Source organism: Sciurus vulgaris, assembly GCF_902686455.1.
Source record: "Sciurus vulgaris genome assembly, chromosome: 19".
Lineage (NCBI taxonomy): Eukaryota > Metazoa > Chordata > Mammalia > Rodentia > Sciuridae > Sciurus > Sciurus vulgaris.
In genome coordinates, this window is record NC_136480.1 from 30,234,809 (window position 1) to 30,255,656 (window position 20,848).

Below are 20,848 nucleotides of genomic sequence, written 5' to 3' on the forward strand. Positions count from 1 at the left end.
CTAAACCACTAAGCCACATCCCCGATTCATTTTATATTTTATTTAGAGACAAGCTGTCAGCTAAGTTGCCTAGGACCTTGTTCAGTTGCTGAGACTGACTTTGAACTTGCAATTCTCCTACCTCAGTAACCAAGTGACTGGAATTACAGGAGTGCATCACCAGAGCGGTCTCCTGTGTCAATCTTTCCAGTCACTGAGAGAGCAGGCACACCCCACCACACCTGGCTATTATTTCTTTGTGTGTTTCACTTTTGAGTTGCTAAGAATTGAACCCAGAGCTTCAGACTGCAGCTATTTTAATGTTGGGTTTCCTTGCAGTAGTAGGATTTAGACTACCCAGGATGGTAATTGCATTTAATTTTGATTATAAGGCCATATTAATTTATTGTGTGCTATTCATGAATAAAATTTTCTGAAATTACTTTAAATTTCCATTGAACTTTTTTGCTCCCTTGTGTCCCCATATGAGAAGTAGGACCCTGACTCCCTTGTATCTTCAAATCTCTCACACATTGGGATAGTGCTGCTGAGAACATTTGACCCCATAATTTATTATGTGTAATGCCAGAACAGGAAAATCTATAGAAACTGAGAGCAACTGATTTCCAGGGTGCATACTGTTAGAGAAACATGAACAAAGGACATGTTTTTTGAAATAATGAATGAATTAATAAATTGATATATGATGGCTTCAAAAATCTGTGAATATACAAGTTGAACTGTACAACTTTACCTGCTGAGTTTTAGAATAATTGAATTATGTCACAATGAAGCCCTTTCAGATGTTTTTATTCAGTCAAGTTTTGCGTGTAACATTTTAGATTCTGTGTTCAAAACTTTCATCAAATGTGACTTTCCTCATGCATGATGCAGTTTGAAATGCATATATGTATATAAATGGAGGAAAATACCTGAAACATATTAACTGGATGAATAAGGGTGGTTAACTCACAGGTATGGACTTCAGATGTAATGGAAAAAGTTGAAAATGAATTTATCTGCATATCATTTGGAAGGCTATTCAATAAATACAAAATCATTAGATATCACAATACTCAATTACATATTTTATTTTATTGACTAGAATACTAACCTTGAGTCTTAAGCCTTGCTCTCTAAAGAGAGACCTATAAGACATAGGGAATTCTGGGGAGTAGGACAGGTCGTATATTCCCTGGTAATTAACATAAGAAGTTGCTGCTTGATTGTAATGAATGACTGCATTAAGGGCACAGTAATCCCTAAAGTCAAATGAATGTACTTGCTATCTATGTCCCAGGCATGTGGTTATTTGGTGGGTATAGAGGAAACTAGTCCCAGTGGACCCTGCTCTGCTTCCTGTGCAGGTCATTGTGCCTCCCCATTCACAATAATAAAGACTGAAGTATGAAAATGTCACGAGAAATGAGGATCAGAACACCAAGATGTGGAAGCAAGTTTATTAGTGGTGCCAAGGCTCAGAGAGGTAATTCCCACAGCATGAGCCCCATACACAGCAGGGTTTTTTGTGTTACAATAGCAATTTTGGAGCACAACAAGGCAAGGGACATGGTGCTCTTCAGTTGGAGGGTACAATTTATATTCCTTGTACAGGTAGAAGAGTGTCAACAGCCTAGAAAATTCAGCTCATATACAGTAGGTACTTTTACTGCACTGAGCCTAAAGAGTGATGGCTCTGTCCCTTCTATTTAGCTCCTGCTTCTTCTACTGTAATTCACTTCCTACATGTACCTGCATCCACTGCAAGCCTCTATGCTCAATAGCCATAAGAAGCACTCCTGTGTCAGGCTGCAAAACCACAACCTGTCAACTCTTAAACTGCTCATTTCCATTTTGTTCTACCCCAAAACAACAGCCAGATTTATGCATCACACTGCAGTTCCAAATTCAAAGACATCCCTGTGGCTTCTTCCCATCTCCCTCAGAGTGGGCGGATGCCAGCTTGCTATGGAGCTGTTGCTGTTCACTGTACATAGGTCCTAGTAGTTGGAACACACTGTCCTTAACCCTGCTTATTTCTCTGGCCAGGAATCTTGTGCCTCTCCTCCTCCCTGCTCATCCTGTTCATCTTCGCAGTCCTGCTAAGCCTTAGCCCCTCCTGTTCTTCTGTTTCTTCTGTTTTTTTCTCTGCTTCCAGAATCCACATGAGTCCTGTTCACTGTCTTCTCAGACCACTCTGGTTGAAACTTAGCTTGTTCTCTGACCAGAGGTGTCTTCCCCATGTCAGTAGTCACACCCAGCTCACCAATTCCAGTGATTTTAATTAATTGGTGTTGATGTCTATCTGCTGTGAGGTCACTGTTGGCCACTGACACTTTCTTAAAATGCCTTCTTCTTGACTTAGAAAAGTCAAAATATTTGCTGCCTTTTTTCTCCTCTGAGTGTCCTGGGTGAGACTTCTGCCTTTTCCCCAACCAAGAGGTTTAATCTCCATTAAATTTTCATCCCAGGGGTGAGTTATGAACTCCAGCCCTGTGCATACAGCTGAGAGATGACACCTGTAATGTTTCCCAGTTCACACGAACTCACCACATCCAGATCTAGCCCCTTCTCCATCCATCTGCACTTCACCCCACAACTTCTCAGAAACTGGTGACACCAGCAATCCAGTGGTCCTGGGAGAAATGTGGGAATCATCTGTGTGCCCCTGTCACTCACTGTCCCACGTCTGACCCTCACCAGATATAAATGCCTTGAATATGCATTTGAGGCTGAGTGTGTCCATTGCTCACCACCACATGACCCTCACCAGCCCTGCCTGCCCTGACTCTACTTCTCACCAACCACCTTCTGACTGAGCACTGCTCCTTTCTGACAGTTGAGTGGGAGTTCACCTCTGTGCCTGGCTCTGTGCTTGGACCATTCACCTCTTAATCATTCAAGAATCATCACCCACTGAGTGGGGTTATCTCACTTTGTCCCGGAGCCTGATGCACATGAAAAGAATTAAATGTTTTGTATTGAGATAACTGAGATGGACCCTGAGTCAGAAATGGTGAAGTGAGACCCAGTGCCCTGTATCCAATCTTCCTGAGTGTCCTTGTCTTGAAAACCTGTGTTGTGGCCTCATCGGGTGATGACAACAGCATAGTCAGGATGCAGAAGGCCTCCAGTGCTGAGGGCCTCTCCTGTCTCACTCTTGTCACCTCTTCCCCTCTCCAGCCCTGTCATATCCTTAACCTCTGAAGGCATGGAAGCTGTTCTTCCTGGGTACACCTGGCACAATCACCAGTGTGCCTTGAGTGGCACTCAGCTGTGTGCAAGCTTTTGGATTTTTAGTGTGATTTTTCTAGGTATTTGTCTAAGCTGCTGTGTGTCAACACTTCATTTTCTCTTTGATAAGTGTGTTCCTGGGTCTTGGATATAAGTCTCTTGGCTTGACCCTTCACCCATCATCTTACTTCATGAATTTCTCAGGATAAGGACATTGACTGACTTCCCTTTAATTATAGTTTCTTTGATTGCCTTCACCTGAAGTCTTTTGCCATTTTCTCTAAAGGTTTCCTGATTTCCTACTGTTGTGTTTTGAGAATACCTTACTCATAGAAGATAGAAGTTCCTTGCTCAAAGTGTGGCTTGAATTTTGTCTTTGAATGGAGTTTGAATCCAGAACGTGTCCCATTCATAGGGGTCCTGGCTATCTCTAGTGGGTACATGGTGGCCAATTTGTGTAGACATAAGAGGCAGTTACAGCACCAGCCTTTCTCTGAAAGCATCCCCAGAAGGGAGGGCCCCCAGGATCATCGTGCTGTTAATGTGTTTCATTGTTGTGTGGCACCTGGTGGGCTGCATTATGTTTGTACATATTATTTGGAAAAATGAGCCAATTCATCATTGTACCTAGATATTTGTGGCCAATGGCTTTGCCACCATCAGCTTTTTGGTCTTTATCAGTACTGAAAAACATATCATTAACTTTTTGAAATCTGTGTTGGGGAGGACAGGAAATGTGTAATTATGCTCTGATGCCTAAGTTCCCTTCACATGAGCCAGTGCACAGTGGTACTGTGTGGCATGGCAGAACTTCTCTCTGGATGACATGACCACATATGGAGATAGGCTTTCTCTGTTAAACCTCCTTATTTGATACCCAGCTGTTGTCTTCACTGTGCCACCTTCTATTCTTCCATAAGTCATCCAGGTGGCTTTAGTTCCCTCCACCTGTGGACACTGGTGTCACTGAGAGCATCAGAAACATCTATGGCACCAAATCTAATGGAGCCTCCTTGGTCGCCCTCAACTTCACTTTGAGTGGTCTTCAGTACAAGAGTCCCTGCCTGGCCGCCGGCCCCACCCATCCGGGCCGACGAGGCCGCAGCCATGGCCGAGACGGAGGAGCGGAGCCTGGACAACTTCTTTGCCAAGAGGGATAAGAAGAAGAAGAAGGAGCGGAGCAGCAGGGCGGCGAGCGCCGCAGGCGCGGCGGGCAGCGCGGGCGGGAGCAGCGGAGCGGCGGGCGGCGGGCCGGGCGCGGGGGCCAGGCCTGGCGACGGCGGGACCACAGGCGCAGGGTCCCGGCCGGGCGATGGAGGGACCGCAGGCATGGGGGCCCCGGGCCCCGGGGCCGCCACCAAGGCCGTGACGAAGGACGAAGATGAATGGAAAGAATTTGAGCAGAAAGAGGTTGATTACAGCGGACTCAGAGTTCAGGCAATGCAGATAAGTGAAAAGGAAGAAGATGACAATGAAAAGAGAGAAGATCCAGGAGATAACTGGGAAGAAGGTGGCGGAGGTGGTGGTGTAGAAAAATCTTCAGGTCCCTGGAATAAAACAGCTCCGATACAAGCACCTCCTGCTCCAGTAGTTGTTACAGAAACCCCAGAACCAGCAATGACTAGTGGTGTGTATAGGCCTCCTGGGGCCAGGCTAACCACAACAAGGAAAACACCACAAGGACCACCAGAAATATACAGCGACACACAGTTCCCATCCCTGCAGTCCACTGCCAAGCATGTAGAAAGCCGAAAATACTGAGCCTTCGTAAGGGTTGACTACCTCAGATTTGCTGCACTTATTGTGGACTTCATGTGGATCACAACTTCTGGATAAGAAGGTTACAGCTATTAAAGTGTCGATGTGAACCTTGAAACCAGCTCTACTGGATTCCTATCAGAAATCCTGCAGAAAGTCAGCCATCTGGGTTCTGATCTGCTGTTAAAGATGAAGATTTAAGTGACCTTAATTAACCTGTCCTGTGCCCCACCCTAAGGAATACTCTGTAGTAGGCTGTGGCTATATTATACTTCCTGGAACATGCCGCTCAAAAGAACTGTGTTCAGATCATCTGTGTAGGGGCGTGATTTATAATTTAAGTTTTTAGTTGTAGTCTGAGGTAACTACAAATGAAATTCAACCAAACTTGGGGCCACCAAGTGGGAAGAGGGGTGGGGGAGGGAATAATCTTGTTTCTCTTAGTAATTTTTTATTTGGATAGTGCTTTTTCTGTGTTCCACATTAAGGCCTTTTTTGCTTTGACTTGGAATAAGTTCTTTGACAGCATATTGCTTGGTTAGGTAAGTAACCTGAAATATGCATTAGAATTGTGAAATGTCTCCTGAATTTGCCAATCACTAGAGTAGAACCAAATAGCCTTTGACATAAGGGGCAGTGAATGCTGGAGGCTCTACTTCAGGTGCTGCTAAAGCCTCCAATCAGGTCTAAATTTTACAGTACACTGCTGTGGAGAGCGGTTTCTGCTCAGGCTAAGGGAGTCACTGGCCTGTCTTTAAGAGTCCAGTGATGTAAGCAAAACCACCCACAACCCATTTAAGTGTCATGGGTCTTGTATGGTCATTGATAAGAGTTCCTTACATACTTGTGTCCAAATTTTTAAGGTAGTAAAACATTCTAAAGTTACAGTGATTGTCCCCGCTAGCTCTGTTACCAGCCTTTTCATGTGTCTAATAGTGTTCATCTGGAAAGGCAGGGCAAAAGACAGTGATTGTAGCGCTTTTATTAATAATTACAGCTTAAGCTATCCAATAGTACTTAGTCCATAAAAGGGACTTGTGGAAGCTCCCCAGGATTACTGAAAAGTTTCTTTCCACCTAATGAGACAGTCTGGCAATTCCTAGTTTTATATCTTTGATTCGGTAGAAATATATGACCACTTGATGCAGAGTTTGGGTTTCTCTGTAATAAATCCACCCGCCAAAGGCAGGAGTTGCAGCCTTGCTACTGGCAAGTGTGAAGCACACGAGGGGAATGCAGCTGCCCTGGTAAGGGGGCATCCTCTGCAGGAGTTCAGTCTTGGTGAACGTCAGTGCAGGAATTGGACTTCTAGGAGGGCTACAGTGTCTCCTCACAGGACCTGCTACCACTTCTGGGCAATAATGTCGGTGTTTGAGGTGGCAGGTAGGACGCCTGCCTTCTGATTTATTTGAATGAGTAGTTGAGTCATTCGGGGAGAGGTAGGATGATTAAATGAGAAAAAAGATTCTTGGTTACACTGAAGACATGATTTGGGAGCCAAAAACCTTAACGAGTAATCTCTTGGAACTGGAGCCACATATTTTTCCTTAAAGTATACATTTTCCCCACAAACTTTTGTTGGGTTATGTTGTTGAGGAATGAACTGAGATGAATATGAGGAGGTCTATTTAATGGCACACTGTACTGGAAATTTTGAAGACCTGCAGCAGATTTAAATTCCAACTCTTGTTAAAATTTTATAAAAGATTGTGAAATTCTCAAAATGCATATGAATCAAGTTTTAATATACTGTATGATGGGTGGATGAGGCTGTCCATTATACCATTTCCTTCTTTGGATTCTCAGGCATGGTTTGGCAGTGCAAGAAACTCTGTAACATTAACAAATTCAATAAAAAGTAAATATATGAAAAAAAAAAAGAGTCCCTGCCTTTCTTTTTACAATTCTCTCTTCCCAGAAATTCATGTTGTTCTATTTCCCTGGTTTTTTATCCCCTTAACTGAATGACCCTGCACTCTGTCTCCTTCATGGTCTTCTCACCTTTGCTAAATATGGGCATGTCCCCAGGTCAGAGCATGGTTCCTGTGCTTCTCCAACTTCATCTCACACTAGGTCACCTCAGTATCATGGCAGGAAGCATTCTCCACTTCCCCTGCCTCACAAGTGTCCGTCTTCTTCCCAGCCCTCTGCTCTCACCTGTGGAATCGTCCACATGGATATCTACATGGCATTTTAAGCAACACAAAAACCTTTCTCAAAACCAGTACCCTTTTTCCGGCTCATAGCCAGCATGTTCCTGTCAGCCAGAGGAAGAGGTGGCCAGAAGCAGTGTTCCCACACTCTCCCCTGTCCTGGTTCACCCAGTGTCAGCATCCTCAGACCTTTGCAGTAGGATCAGATTTGCTACCACACCCTCTGGCCCTGCAGGACTGTATTGACTTGCTGTGTAGCTGGAAGGCAGTCTCCAGTGAGTAAGAGCTTTGTAGCAGAACTGGAGGAGGCTTGACTCATGTCCACTTGAAACATGATTTTTTTGGGAAGCCATCTGCCAGGAGTGTCTCTGGTTCATGAGCTGCATGGCATTCCCACTCTGCAGCACACACCAGCTCAACCACAGGGGCCTCAGGCTGGAACCCACAGAGGGAGGCCTGGGAGGGGCAGCAGCTGACTGTCATGGGGGGTGCCCCATCCCTCTTGGGAGGGTTTCCCCTTCATCACAGGAAGCTGTGACATCTTTGTCTCCTGTGACACTAATTTTCCATAAAGGGAAGGTTTGACCTGCCATACATTTCTGCTGCCTGCAGGTCAGATGGACTTTCTCTACTTCAGGCCCTTCTGATTTGGGACCACCTTTGTCACAAGCACTGTGCCAAGTTTGTGATTGTGGCCAACTGAAGTCCTGGTCTTGGCCATGATTGGGGACAGCTATGACCTGGTGGGTGGAACCTCAGCAGTGTGTGCATGGGAAGTGGCCTTGGGCACACCATGACAAGTTTTGTGACTCAGGTTGAGACCTGAGGCCTCAGGAGTCTCATCTGAGGACACAACTCTTTGGTGCTAGGGTTTGTAGCTGGGTCTGAAGGCTCCTATAGGCACTTCAGGTTTCAAACCCTATATTTGTAGTCCTCTGTCACAGCCACAAGTCTTCTGAGGAGTATGCAAACCAAAATCAACTGTGTCAGTCCTGTGGAGCCATTAAAATGGGTCCTGTGGAAGGCAGAGCTCTGACCTTTGACTCTGCAGTGTATTCTGTGTCCCTTGATGTTTCTAGGTGATGAGAAAGTGAGTTTAAAGTATACAATTCAAAATAAGTTATTTATTTGTATATGTTCAGTGAATAGAGTTGTAACATACCTGTGCACACCGGTGACTCGAGGCACATTTCAGAGGTGACTGATCACCTTGCCTCATCTTCCCAGATGCCTGCTGAGGCCAGCCAGCCTCTGAACAGTCAAGCACTCCATAGCCTCTGTCCTCATGCCCAGTGTGCAAAGGTTGGTTAGCCTCTGATGAAGTCAGGGCTCTTCCAATGTTCAACTATCAGTTCAGCAGGTGGGCCTGTTCACAATGGGGTTGCAGGAGGTCAGCCAGCATAGAGTTGTGGCTAGAACAGAGACACAGCAGCCCCTCTGTGGGCTCAGGCCTTATTCTGAGGTCACTTGTCATTCCTGTGGTTCTCCTTGGATCACAACTTGGCATTATATCACCAGCCAGCACCCCACTGTTAGGTTTGTGTGTAGTCTTGTTCCCTGCCCAGCCATTCACACAGGAGTAGAATGCTGCCAGGGCTGTGGACCCTTGGTGTGGTTGATCACCTGGCTTAGATGTGAGAGTGACCATCCAGGTGAGTGTGGGCCTGCATGCATGGAGCCTTCTGGAAACCTACCTTCTTCACTTGCAGTGATGCTTACTAGTTGCACATATGTCTCTTTCCCGTTCCTCCTGTGTGTACCTAGGTATTGTCCAGCCTGGTGTCCACTTTGTTTGCTTGTCCCCAGATTTCTTTGGCTGTTTCTAAATAGATCTGTGCTGGTGGGTTAGTGGTCATACCAACACCACATGTGCCAGCCTTGGTCACCAGAGGGCTTCAGAGGTGCTGTCTGGTGCCACCTGGTGCACAGGTTCCGAAGGGTGGGCCCCCAGGACCCAGGAGAGGCCTGCCAACACAGCTCCTTTGCAAAGGAGAATACTGAAGCCCCTATAGGGACAGTAGGTTCACACAGCCCTGCACGTGTTCTGCACAGCACATCCCGAGGGTGAGCAGAAGCAAGGGGCCAGTAGCCTCCCCACAGCCAGAGGGGTGATCTCCTTTGCCACCAACATCTGCCTCCTGCATGCTGCAGGGTCCCCCACTGGGGCCAGGCAACCCTGCTGGTCATGCAGGTGTCAAGCAAGCTTCTGCCAAAATCACTGCAGGCAGGACATCCTAAGGTTCACACTGTCATGCAGCATCCAGAGGATCACTTACCATCTTCCTCCTCTTATTTTTCCATTTCCTAAAATGATTTTTAAGGGGTACAACACTTTTAGTTCATGACTTGGTTTTAAAGAGACAACTGAATTTAGTCCTGCTCTTACTGTCTTCTCATCGACCTGTGGGCTTGGTTCATACTGTGAAGCTGGAAGGAAAAATAGAAAGCACCACTGGAGGCCCAGGCCCTACTGGGCTGTGTGGCTGCCAAGGCCACCTCAGACACCAGGGCACTGGCTTTGCAGCACACAGAGACCCAGGCCCTGCTGCCCTGTGGGACACTCCCAGAGGTACCTACAAGACCATCATCTGTAGGAACCAAAGTTGCTTGAACAAGATCATCTTTCTAGCTGATTTTCTAAAGAGAAAGAAAATACTCACTTTACATTTTGATTTTAATTTTTACACTCTCAATATTCAGAATTCATTGACCCTGGCTATAAGTTACAAGATGTTTTCAGACTAAGAATGTAATTATTTCCTTATTGTATTTTTTAAAAACTAAAGTCATATTTAAGTTTTTCTTTGAAAGAAGGAGGCAAAGAAACATTTTTTTTTAATTAAATGTTTTGGTAGTTTCCACGTGAAATGACTGTGAATATATTTTCACTGTTTCTCAGTGTATTTACTTCATAAAGTAAAAAGATTTATACAAAGAATCTTGGAATGAACATTCTAGATTTTAGCCTATTTGCCACCATTTTCTAGTGGCTCCCTTGAATTTCCTGCTCTACTAATAGAGCTTTCTACTGTTTACATGGTGCAGCCACTGACTGGTGCCTCTTGGTGCGACCACTGTCTATTACTAATAAACTGCTCTGAAGACCAGGAAAAAAGAAAGAAGAAAAAAAAATGCCCAAAGAGAATCCTCATCTTACCCTGTTAGGACAGAGAAAGATGGTGCACTGCTTTAGTCTGATGATGGGCACACCTATAGGATGGTGAGTTTTCACCTTCAGGCTAACTCCTTCCTCTCAAGAACAAAACTATCACGGAAACCTGTGCCACAGACATAGATTAGTTGTCAATGCAGACAATGAAGGACCCTCTGGATGTGCCCAGGCTGCTCATTGGATGTACAAGTAGTCAAAACCACAGCCAGGAGGCCATTATATGCTTCAGATATTATGTTCTCTTTCGTGGGTCTGTTTGCTCGTTCACATGACATCCACCTGGGAATGAACATGGGAGGTCCTGTGTGCTGATAGGTGACATTCCCAGGAAATAGCATCTACACATCTCTTCAAGAGTGTAATCATTGTACTCAGCTGTAAAGAAGAATGGAATTATGTCAATTGTGGGAAATGAATGAAAGTGGAGGACATCATGCTAAGCGAAATAAGCCCAATTCAGAATATAAAGGATCAAGTGTTTTCTCTAATATGTGTAATATAGAAACAAAAATGGAATGAAGAAAAGAGAGTGGATATTACAAAAACAGAAAGAAGAAGAGCACGATAGAGGCTTGTAGGGAGGGAGGATAAGAGGGATTCCTCACTGAGGCACTGAGGAATGAGACTGATCAAATGATGTATTGCACATACATGAATATACTACGAAGAACACACTGTTAAGATAATTATGAATCACTAATAAAAATGTTTTTTTTTTTTTTTGTACTGGGGATTAAACTCAAGGGCTCTTAACCACTGAACTACATCCGCAGCCCTTTTTTCTAATATTTTATTTGATACACAAACTCTTTGATCTTAGGATGGCTTTGAATCTACCATCCACCTGCTTCAGTTTCCAAAGCTCCTGGGATTACAGGTGTGCACCATTGAACTAAACTAAAAAAATATTTTAAAGCGATTCAAAATGGAAAAGCAGAGGACCTTATGTAGCCTCAGCTGAATTCTACCACACATTTATAAAATAACTAATGTTATTGCTTCTCCAATTGCTCCATGAAACAGAAAATGAAGGGAAATGCTTCAAAATCTATTTAACAGTGCTCATGTAACTTTCATACCAAAACCACATAAGGACAGACTACACAAAGAAAACTGTAGAGCGATTTGTCTGAGAATATAGTTGCAAACATACCTCATAAAATATTAGCTAATCATATTCACAAACATGTTGAGAAGATTGTACATCACGATCCATTTCGTTTCATACCAGGATGCCAGGGTCATTCAATATATGCAAATAAATAAACATAATTCACCATATAAGTAGAATTAAGAGCAAGATTACATGATCATCTCAATAGATGCAGAACAAGTTTTGCAAAATTTAAGTGCCATTTCATAATAAAAACCCTGAAGAAATTAGGCTCAATAGCAACTTATCTCAGCATCATGAAGACTATATATGACAAACTCAAAGCCAACATCACACCAAGCAGAAGAAAACTGAAAGCATTTCTTCTAAATTAGGATCAAGAGAAGGATGCCTACTCTCTCCATTCCTATTTGATACAGCACAGGAAATTTTAGCCACAGCATAGAGGTAAGAAGAGAAAACCAAAGACATACCAACAGGAAGGGAAGAAGTCAAAAGATCAGTTTGCAGATCATATGATCCTACATAAGAATGAAAACACTCCACCAGAAGACATCTGAACTGACAAACAAATTCAAAACAGAGAAAGATACAAGATCAACATAAATTCAATTTCTTTTGTAGATAATCAATAATGAATCCACTGAAAAAGAAGAGAGGAAAAAATACCATTCACAATACACTTTAAAGAATTCTCCAAAAATAAATCCACTCAAAGAGGTTAAGGAGATTATAATCAAACTTATGAAACTCTAAAGAGAGAGAAAGACACTAGAAGATGAAATGAAGTTCAGTGTTCTTGAGTAGGCAGAATATTGTTAAAATGGCCATATTATCCTTGTATACAGAGCCAGTGTGATCCCCATCATAATACCAGTGGCATTATTCACAAAACTGGAAAAAAATAATCCTATCATACAAAAGAATAAATGATCTAGAAGAGTTAAAGCATCACTGACCAATGAGAACAATGCTGGGGTCATCACAATACCTGATCTCAACTTACATTACAGAGCTCTAGTAACAAAAACAGCATGGTACTGGCACCAAAATAAACATGAAGGCCGATGGAAAAGAGTACAAGGCAGAGGCATTGTGCACATGTTTACAGTCACCAGATCCTGGACCAAGATGCCAAGAAAATCTTTAAAAAAAATGCTTTTTAATAAATGGTGCTGGGAAAACTGGATATTCATATGTAGAAGAGTAACACTTCGTCCCTATTTCTCACCCTGCATACACAAAATCATCTCAAAAGCTCACTGAAGACCTAGAAGTCACACCAGAAATAGTGCAGCTTCAAGAAAAAAAAATAGCATCAACTCCAGGAGACTGGCACAAGAAACAACTTCCTTACTAAGACAGCTAATACTCAAGAAATAAAATCAAGAATCAGTAAGGGGGATGACTTCGAATTAAAAATGTTCCGTGCAGCAAAAAATAATAATTAAAAATGTGAAAAGAGCCTACAGAATGGGAGAAAAAATTCCAGGTTCTCTTCCAGCAGAGGATTAATATGCAGAATATAGGAAGAAACAAGAACATTAACAAACCCCCTATACCCAGTAAATAAAAGTGCCAATTAACTAAAAAGGCATTGCTTCAAAAAAATTTAAAAATGAAAAAACAGAAATAGTCAACAAATATGTGAAAAAAAATGTTGAACATCTTTAGCACTCAGGGAAATTCAAATCAAAACACTGAGATTTTATCTCCTATTACAATGTCACTCATCATTAATATGAATAATAATCAATGCTGTCAAAGAGGAAGATAAAAGAAAACTTTATATACTGTTGGATTGTCAATCACTACGATTAATGTGGAAATCACTATAGTGTTTTCTCAAATGTCTAGGAATGGAATTATCACATGACCCCCACTACATCCCTACTTGTCCAAAAGATCGTAAGTCAGAATATTATAGAAATACATGCAGAAAAATATATATATATAACATTGTTATTGACAATAACCTAGTAATGGAAGAATTCTAAACTTTTGGAAAAGTGAACAGATAAAGAAATGTGGCATGTGTACACAATGAATTTTACATGGCCACAAAGAAGAAAATTTTGTCATCTGCAGAAAAATGGATGGAAGTGGAGAGCATCATGTTAAATGAGAAAACCAAACTCAGGAAGTTAGCAGTCAAATGTTTTCTCCCATAGATGAAAGAGAGGGAGGAAAAAAGAAGAAAAATAAAAGGAGCTTATGAAAATAGAAAGGAGAAAAGCAGAGTAGAAAAGGAAATTGGAGGAGGAAGTAGAAAGTGATGGAAAGTACTAGAAAATTAAATTGACAAAATTATGTGTACATAATATATGACACAATGAATCCTACATGAATAACTGTAGTGCACTAATTAACTTTTTTTAATGGAAGCCAAAAGCTAAAGACCAATGAGATGTGGTTTCCATGTAAGTATTATTAGTCAAAATGTAATCATGGCTACAACTACCTGCAAAGGAGGATGAGAAATGAAGTTTCTAAAGTCATACAAAAGTCACAAGCTTTATTCTTAGTAACTGATAATACTTCCTCACACTTATGTCTCAACAAATATCTGAGTTTAACTTACTCACTTACAGATATCTGTTTGAAGTGCCAATGCTGGGGCAGGCAAGAAGCTACCACCATGTATTCCACCAGTTAAGTGGAAAAAAAATACCTGTTCTTCCCTGGCTTAGGGAACACTCACAGTGTACCAAGTACCTACTATGATTCAGCCCTATCTTTTAGATGAGTGAACAGAGCTTCTGAGTGGTTAAAGATCTATTCAAGACTGTACATGTATAAGTAGCCAGAATTCAAATGCATGCTGATCCACTCCAGAGCTTGGTCCATTAACATTTATTCTAGACTAGACACTACATCTGAGAATCACCATGAAAGCTTTTATAAATATAAAGACTCAGTCCTAATGCTTAAGATTCTTGTTTAACTGGTTGGAGCCACAGCAGAGTTATTAGTGTATCTAACCCTCATTCTCACAATTAGGGATGAAGTCATTTTTCTATTAAAAATTAAGGAAATGTAGATAGAGATTGGCCTCACCTGCCCAAAGTCACACAGAGTCCACAGTAGAACAAGGGTATTTGTTTACACCTCACTACCTCTCCAGAGAGCTCCTCCTGGTTCCACAAAAAAGGACACTCCAAAAAGTTAGGGGGACACTGGCCATTTCTGAGCCATGGTTCACTCCAGAAGCCTCCCAGGGGAAGAGTGTACATGAGGAAAATGATTCCAGGAGGCACTGGTGATCAATGACCTCTACCATGCCATAGAGGAGAGCAGAGTCCAGGTCATCAAAGGCAGAGGTGAGGCTGAACCAGGATTGGGCTGCATGTGGGGATAATTTTTTTTTAATCTCATGAAGCCCTGGGCTGCCTCCTGCCCAGAAGAGAACAGTGTAATTGAACACATGCTGGAAATCTTGTTCACCAGTGCTCTTCTCCTGTTTTCTATTTTCCTTTCATGTGGCTTTGGAGGTCTCATGCCTTGGCATTTGTTCTAACTTTCCATCCATATGGAATTTTAGCCTAAATATGTTACACTTTCCATTATAGATATTTCAATTTAGTCCAAATTTCCCATTCTCTCTAGAAATAACTATTTTGTATTTGTTATCATACCTGTTTTAACCCTTCACATATTGATAATGGTGGCCATAAAGACCTCTCTTCTAATTCCAATACCTGAACATCAGTGGGTCTGCTTTAAATGATTTTACTTTGCTTTGACTCTAGGTCACGGGTCTCCATTTGGTCTTTAATGTTTTATAAAACTTCTCATAAAGTACACAGGAGACTGATACTAATTTTACATGGCTTCTCACAGAGAAAATGCAGGACTTTATCCACCTCTATTAGTGAAGATGAGGGCTCATCATGCAGGTTCCTTAGAGCAGACACTGGCTTGGGCTCTGCCTCAGCTCTATGTTCAATCTGCCAGGGATCTCCTCAACCTGTGGCCTTTAAATTTGCCTCTACTTGTTTATTTTCCATTTTATACTAGATTAATTTCAGTATATTACTTGGAGCTTGTAACACACATTTACCAGTTTGAAAATGGTGGCATACAGAACCAACACAACCCAGAATCCAGGCGCTCCATATGAGAACAGACTAGGGAATATGAGTCTGTTACACACTGTAGGAAGCAGACTCTCAGAGCCACTCGGAAACCACGGGATTTGCCAGAAAACCTTCTCCCCAAACTAGAGGCTATGTAAACTGTGGAATGGGTTTGGGTTAATTTGATCTTAGGATAAAAATGAGAGTATCAAATGTCTCAACATGACTGGGACATAATACCAAACAAGATTCCTCTCCAGATGAGTCCAGGGCACTTAGAAAAAAGTTTTGAACCCAGGTCTCCCAGGACTGCTGTTATCAACAAGAGTAAAATTAGGAAAGGGGTGACATGTTCCACTGGGAAAGTCACAGTTCTCTGTTCTCTAGTGGGATATTGTCACCTTTCTACAGACATTAAAACTACAGGCCTGGAGATACAGGACTTAAAAACACCCTTTCCTAAAATCTTAAACTCTTTGGCTTCTTCTTAGCTGCTTGGAGTCCTGCCTTGTTTTAGCCATCTGGGTTCATGCTACTCTTTCCTCAGATGCAGAATTAGAGTGCAGGTGGATCCTAGAAAGGCTGTGGAAGGAGAAAATTTGAGTCTACTAGTGAGGTTTCCACTAGTTGCAGAGGAGATATCAGATCCAACAGTTCTTTTTATAATGTTAGCTTCTTTAATTTTGTTACCTTTATTTATTTTTATTGCAAACAAATGGGATATATGTTGTTTCTCTGTTTGTACATGGTAAAGGCATACCATTTGTGTAATCATAAATTTACATATGGTAATGGCATTTGATTCATTCTGTTATTTTTTTCCCCCCCCCCCCCGCAGCTTCTTCAATTTAAAACCTCCTGAAATTAGTCAAGTTTTTGTGTAGGGAATATCAATTAATTTTAATTCTCCACTTTTTCAAATTTAATGTCATCTAGTGAAATAACTTACATATAATATCTATTCTACAGATTTATACATTATTTATTTGGATATATATTATCAAGAAAGTTGTAAGTTTTAATTTAATATTTTTATGACTTATAATATTGCTTCTGTCATGTTTGAAAACCAAAAAGAACTATTTTTAATGTAAGTGATGTCCATAGTTTGAATAATTGTAAGGTTTGTATTCTTTAGAAGGAAATGAGGTTCTATGATCAAAACCTCATTTCATAGAGTGGAAACTCACACTGATATAAAACATATATTTAAATCTTGAGGTGAAGTCTGCATTTAAATTAATTTTACAAATTAAATATTCCCTTTCCCTGTACGCTATCAGCTAGGAAATGTTACATAAGATAATCCTAATGAAAAGATTTGGATATACATTAAGCATTTTTAAAAAATCAAATGAATATGCTGGCAATTTTGCATTCATGGGCCAAACCACCAAAGAATATAATTCACAATTTTGCGAAAAAGTATTTGTGTTCATTAGTTCTTTAAGATTTAGGGGCTGGGGAGATAGCTCAGTTGGTAGAGTGCTTGCCTTGCAAGCACAAGGACCTGGGTTTGATCCCCAGCACCACAAAAAAAAAAAAAAAAAAAAAAAAGATTTAGTCACTAAAAAAATAAAATAAAATTTGCCCTTTGCAATTTCTGTCACAATGGAAATGCCTGGATTCAATTTTGCTTACAGGAATATTTAGGTCACTCAAATTCCAGCCTGTCCTGGTCGCTGTACTTAACTTTCAGTATATATATATTTTTTTACAAACCTTGATTTTTTTTATGTCATTAGCATGAGCAGATAAATGTGAACATACCTCCTTTTGTTTTCAGTAAGACACAAAGTACAAGATGAGACGGGAAAGGAAAAGCTGTGGATCAGGAGAGAAGGACTTAAATCTTACCTCATCACATCAATCAGATAAACTGACTTTCCTGCAGGACTACTTGGGTTTTCCAGTAATGACAACTTGGGATCTGCAAAGAAGCATCTTGGGGGCTTCCTGTCTCTTTACTTTAAATGAACACCTTTTATTCTAGTGTCTTTTCTTGGATAAAATTTAAAATAGTGATAATATAAATATTATACCTGTAAGCATGAACCCTGGCAATTTAAAAAGCAACCAATAATTCTCACTTCGACTAGTCACTAGATATCATTCATTTGTCCAAATATTTGTCCAGGTTTTGCTCCTTACATTGCTGAAATTTGTGTATTTTGCAGCAGATGTGCCTGCAGGACTCACACCTGCTTAGTTATGGTTTTGGCTTCCCTGAGGGGCCAGCCATTTCTCTCTAGTGCTCATAGATTTTCACCACAAGTGGTGCCAAAAGGCAGAGGGTGCTGCCAACATTGATCTCAGTAACTAATCCACTTGCTTAAGCAGGGCCAGTCTCACCACCCAAATCCCCTTTGTCCATTTCTTCCTTAGTGAATAGAAGGGGGGAATGGCGAGAGTGGCAACAGTGGCAAAGCTGAGCTTTGTGATAATGACAGTCCAAAGCACATGAGCCTGCACATGCTAATTGGTGAATAAATAATAGAATTTATTTGTCATCTCATCCCTTAGAGGCAGGATGATGCTCGCACTAGAGATGATAGAACAGATGTGTGTTCCCTTCACTCCTTCACCCTGGAATCTGTCCACCCCAAATGTCCTAAGAACCCAGACTCGCAGTGGGGACTGCAGAGGGGTGTCTTCTTCCTGTAATTCTCTCTGCTTCTGTCCTGGCCTCCAGCTCATGTCCACTGCCTGAGATGTTCTCACTGGTTTGGGGGAACAGGTATGATGATGTATGTATCATATGGCTGCCCATGATGCTGGTGACAGCAGGATGGCACAATGTCTAAACATTTTCTTGATGTAGATATAAAGGGAGCCTTAACCATGAGGACACCCCAATATTCACTATTGGCTCTAACAAAAAAAAAATTCTGAATATTTTTGGACATGTCTTATATTTTATATGTGATCTATTTTACTCTGCTGACTTAGATTTTCCTTCTTGTTATCAGATGTGGATTCTTCAAATGAGAACTATTTTAGAAATTTATATTAAGCTCCTTGTGATTTACACATCCTTACACACAGAATATCCTGTCTGGGGGCAGCTTCCAATTTCCAGTGTGTAAGGTACAAAATTTGCAACTGGTACAAGAGGACATCCAGGTACTACACTGGTGGCAACACTCTTAAGACCCGAACTTGAGGAGTGTCTTTCACTTCACCCCACTGATGGCAGAGAGCTTGCATTCTGTCCCCTGATTTCCTCGACTGTACCATGTCAGGCATGATCATGATAGAGAACAGCTGGGAAGGGACATGCCTCAGGATTTCTCTGAGCTTATCTTTATGAATTATTCCCATTACCCAGGATGCTTTATAACAACAATGTTACATCAGCATGGACATTAAAATAGACCTTTCTTTACAATACTGCCATGATATATGTACATAATTTTAATCATATATACTTTTTTTTTTGGTGCTGGAGATTTAACCCAGGGTCTTGTGCATGCATGGCAAGCACTCTATTAACTGAGCTATATCACCAGCCCCAATTATATATACTTGATGTTCATCTTTTAGTGGTATGATTGGTTGTGGGTCAAAATCGGAGATAGCACAATGACTAGAGGATTTCTCTGGCCTTTCTCCTGGCACTATGTGGAGAAATATTAGTTGTGTTCAGAATTACATCAAATTGTGTCCCTTTCTTTGAAGCATACTGTCAGGAAAGGATCTAAGATTTTCTTGCTACTGATTTAAAAATTTGCACTCAGAAACAATTTTACAATGGTTTTAAGGCAATAAACAAAAAAAGATCATTGAATTTCTGACTATTATTGCAAATTCATAGCACCCACACACTCTGTTTTTCATTACTCCAGGCTGTAGGACTGCAGACTCAAAGAAAATGAAGTTAATGTCATCCAGGAGCCTTAGGACACAGGTAATTAAAGCATGTTACTCAAGGAGTGCTATAAAACTTTGTTTAAGTAAGGCTCAATTTTTAAGTAAATTAAATAAGATCCTGTATGTCACAGCAATGATGTGAAAGAATATAATTTGTTTTGTTTCATAATATGCATTTTGTTGTTGTTGAGAAAAGGCAATATTAAAACATTTTTTTTATTGTAAAGAAATGGGATACATGTTGTTTGTTTGTACATGTAGTCAAGGCATACCATTTGTGTAATCATAAACTTAAATAGGGTAATGTTGTTTGATTCCTTCTGTTATTTTTTCCATTCCCCCCACCCCTCCCACCCCTCTTTCCCCTCTATACAGTCCTTCCTCCCTCCATTTTTGCCACACTCTTTAACCCCAACCCTAAACCTAACCCTAACCCTAACGTTAACCCCTCCCTCCCCTCATTTATGTCATCCGCTTATCAGCAAGATCATTCATCCTTTAGTTTGTAAGTGAGATTGGCTCATCTCACTTACCATGATATACTCCAATTTCATCCATTTGCCTGCAAATGTCATCATTTTACCATTCTTTATGGTGGAGTAATATTCCATTGTATATATATGCCACAGTTTCTTTATCCATTCATCAATTAAGGACATCTAGGTTGGTTCCACAATCTGGCTATCATGAATTGAGCAGCAATGAATATTGATGTGGCTGTATTTCTGTAGTATGATGATTTTAAGTCCTTTGGGTATAGGCCGAGGAGTGGGATAGCTGGGTCAAATGGTGGTTCCATTCCAAGCTTTCTGAGGAATCTCCATACTGCTTTCAACAGTGGCTGCACTAATTTGCAATGCCACCAGGAATGTCTGAGTGCACCTTCTCCCCACATCCTCCCCAACACCTACTGTTGCTTGTGTTCTTGATAATCGCCATTCTAATTGGGGTGAGATGGAATCTTAGGGTAGTTTTAATTTGCATTTCTCTTACTAATAGAGATGTTGAACTTTTTTTTCATATATCTGTTGATTGCTTGTAGATCTTCTTCTGTGAAGTGTCTGTTCATTTCCTTAGCCCATTTGTTGATTCTGTTATTTGTATTCTTTGTGTAGAATTTTTGAGTTCTTTATATATTCTGGAAATTAGTGTTCTATCTAAAGTATGAGTGGCAAAGATTTTCTCCCACTCTGTAGGCTCTCTCTTCACATTACTGATAGTTTTCTTTGCTGAGAGAAAGCTATTTAGTTTGAATCTATTCCAGTTGTTGATTCTTGCTTTTATTTCTTGTGCTATGGGAGTCCTGATAAGGAAGTCTGTTCCTAAGCCAACAAGGTGAAGATTTGGACCTACTTTTTCTTCTATAAGATGCAGGGTGTCTGGTCTGATTCTGAGGTTCTTGATCTATTTTGAGTTGAGTTTTAAGCAGGGTTTAAAACATTTTTTTGACACTTAACCACTGAGCCATATACCCAGGCTTTTTTTTTTTTTT

At 41.1% G+C, this 20,848-nt stretch overlaps 2 protein-coding genes across 2 annotated transcripts in view; one reads left to right on the forward strand and one right to left on the reverse strand.

Moving 5' to 3' along the window:
• Positions 1-20,848, reverse strand: part of LOC306650222 (uncharacterized protein) — a gene marked incomplete at its 3' end in the record, with an annotated part of 207,263 nt that overhangs the window by 36,082 nt on the left and 150,333 nt on the right. The gene's annotated exons all lie outside the window — the stretch shown is intronic.
• Positions 4,294-6,836, forward strand: LOC306650412 (protein CDV3-like). The gene has a single exon (XM_079122455.1). It carries the CDS (start codon positions 4,321-4,323, stop codon positions 4,972-4,974), a length of 654 nt encoding a protein of 217 aa, XP_078978581.1. The 5' UTR covers positions 4,294-4,320; the 3' UTR covers positions 4,975-6,836.

Bases quoted from the DNA above. Each gene is read 5' to 3' on its own strand.
- LOC306650412 (XM_079122455.1), top strand. From the start codon at position 4,321: ATGGCCGAGACGGAGGAGCGGAGCCTGGACAACTTCTTTGCCAAGAGG.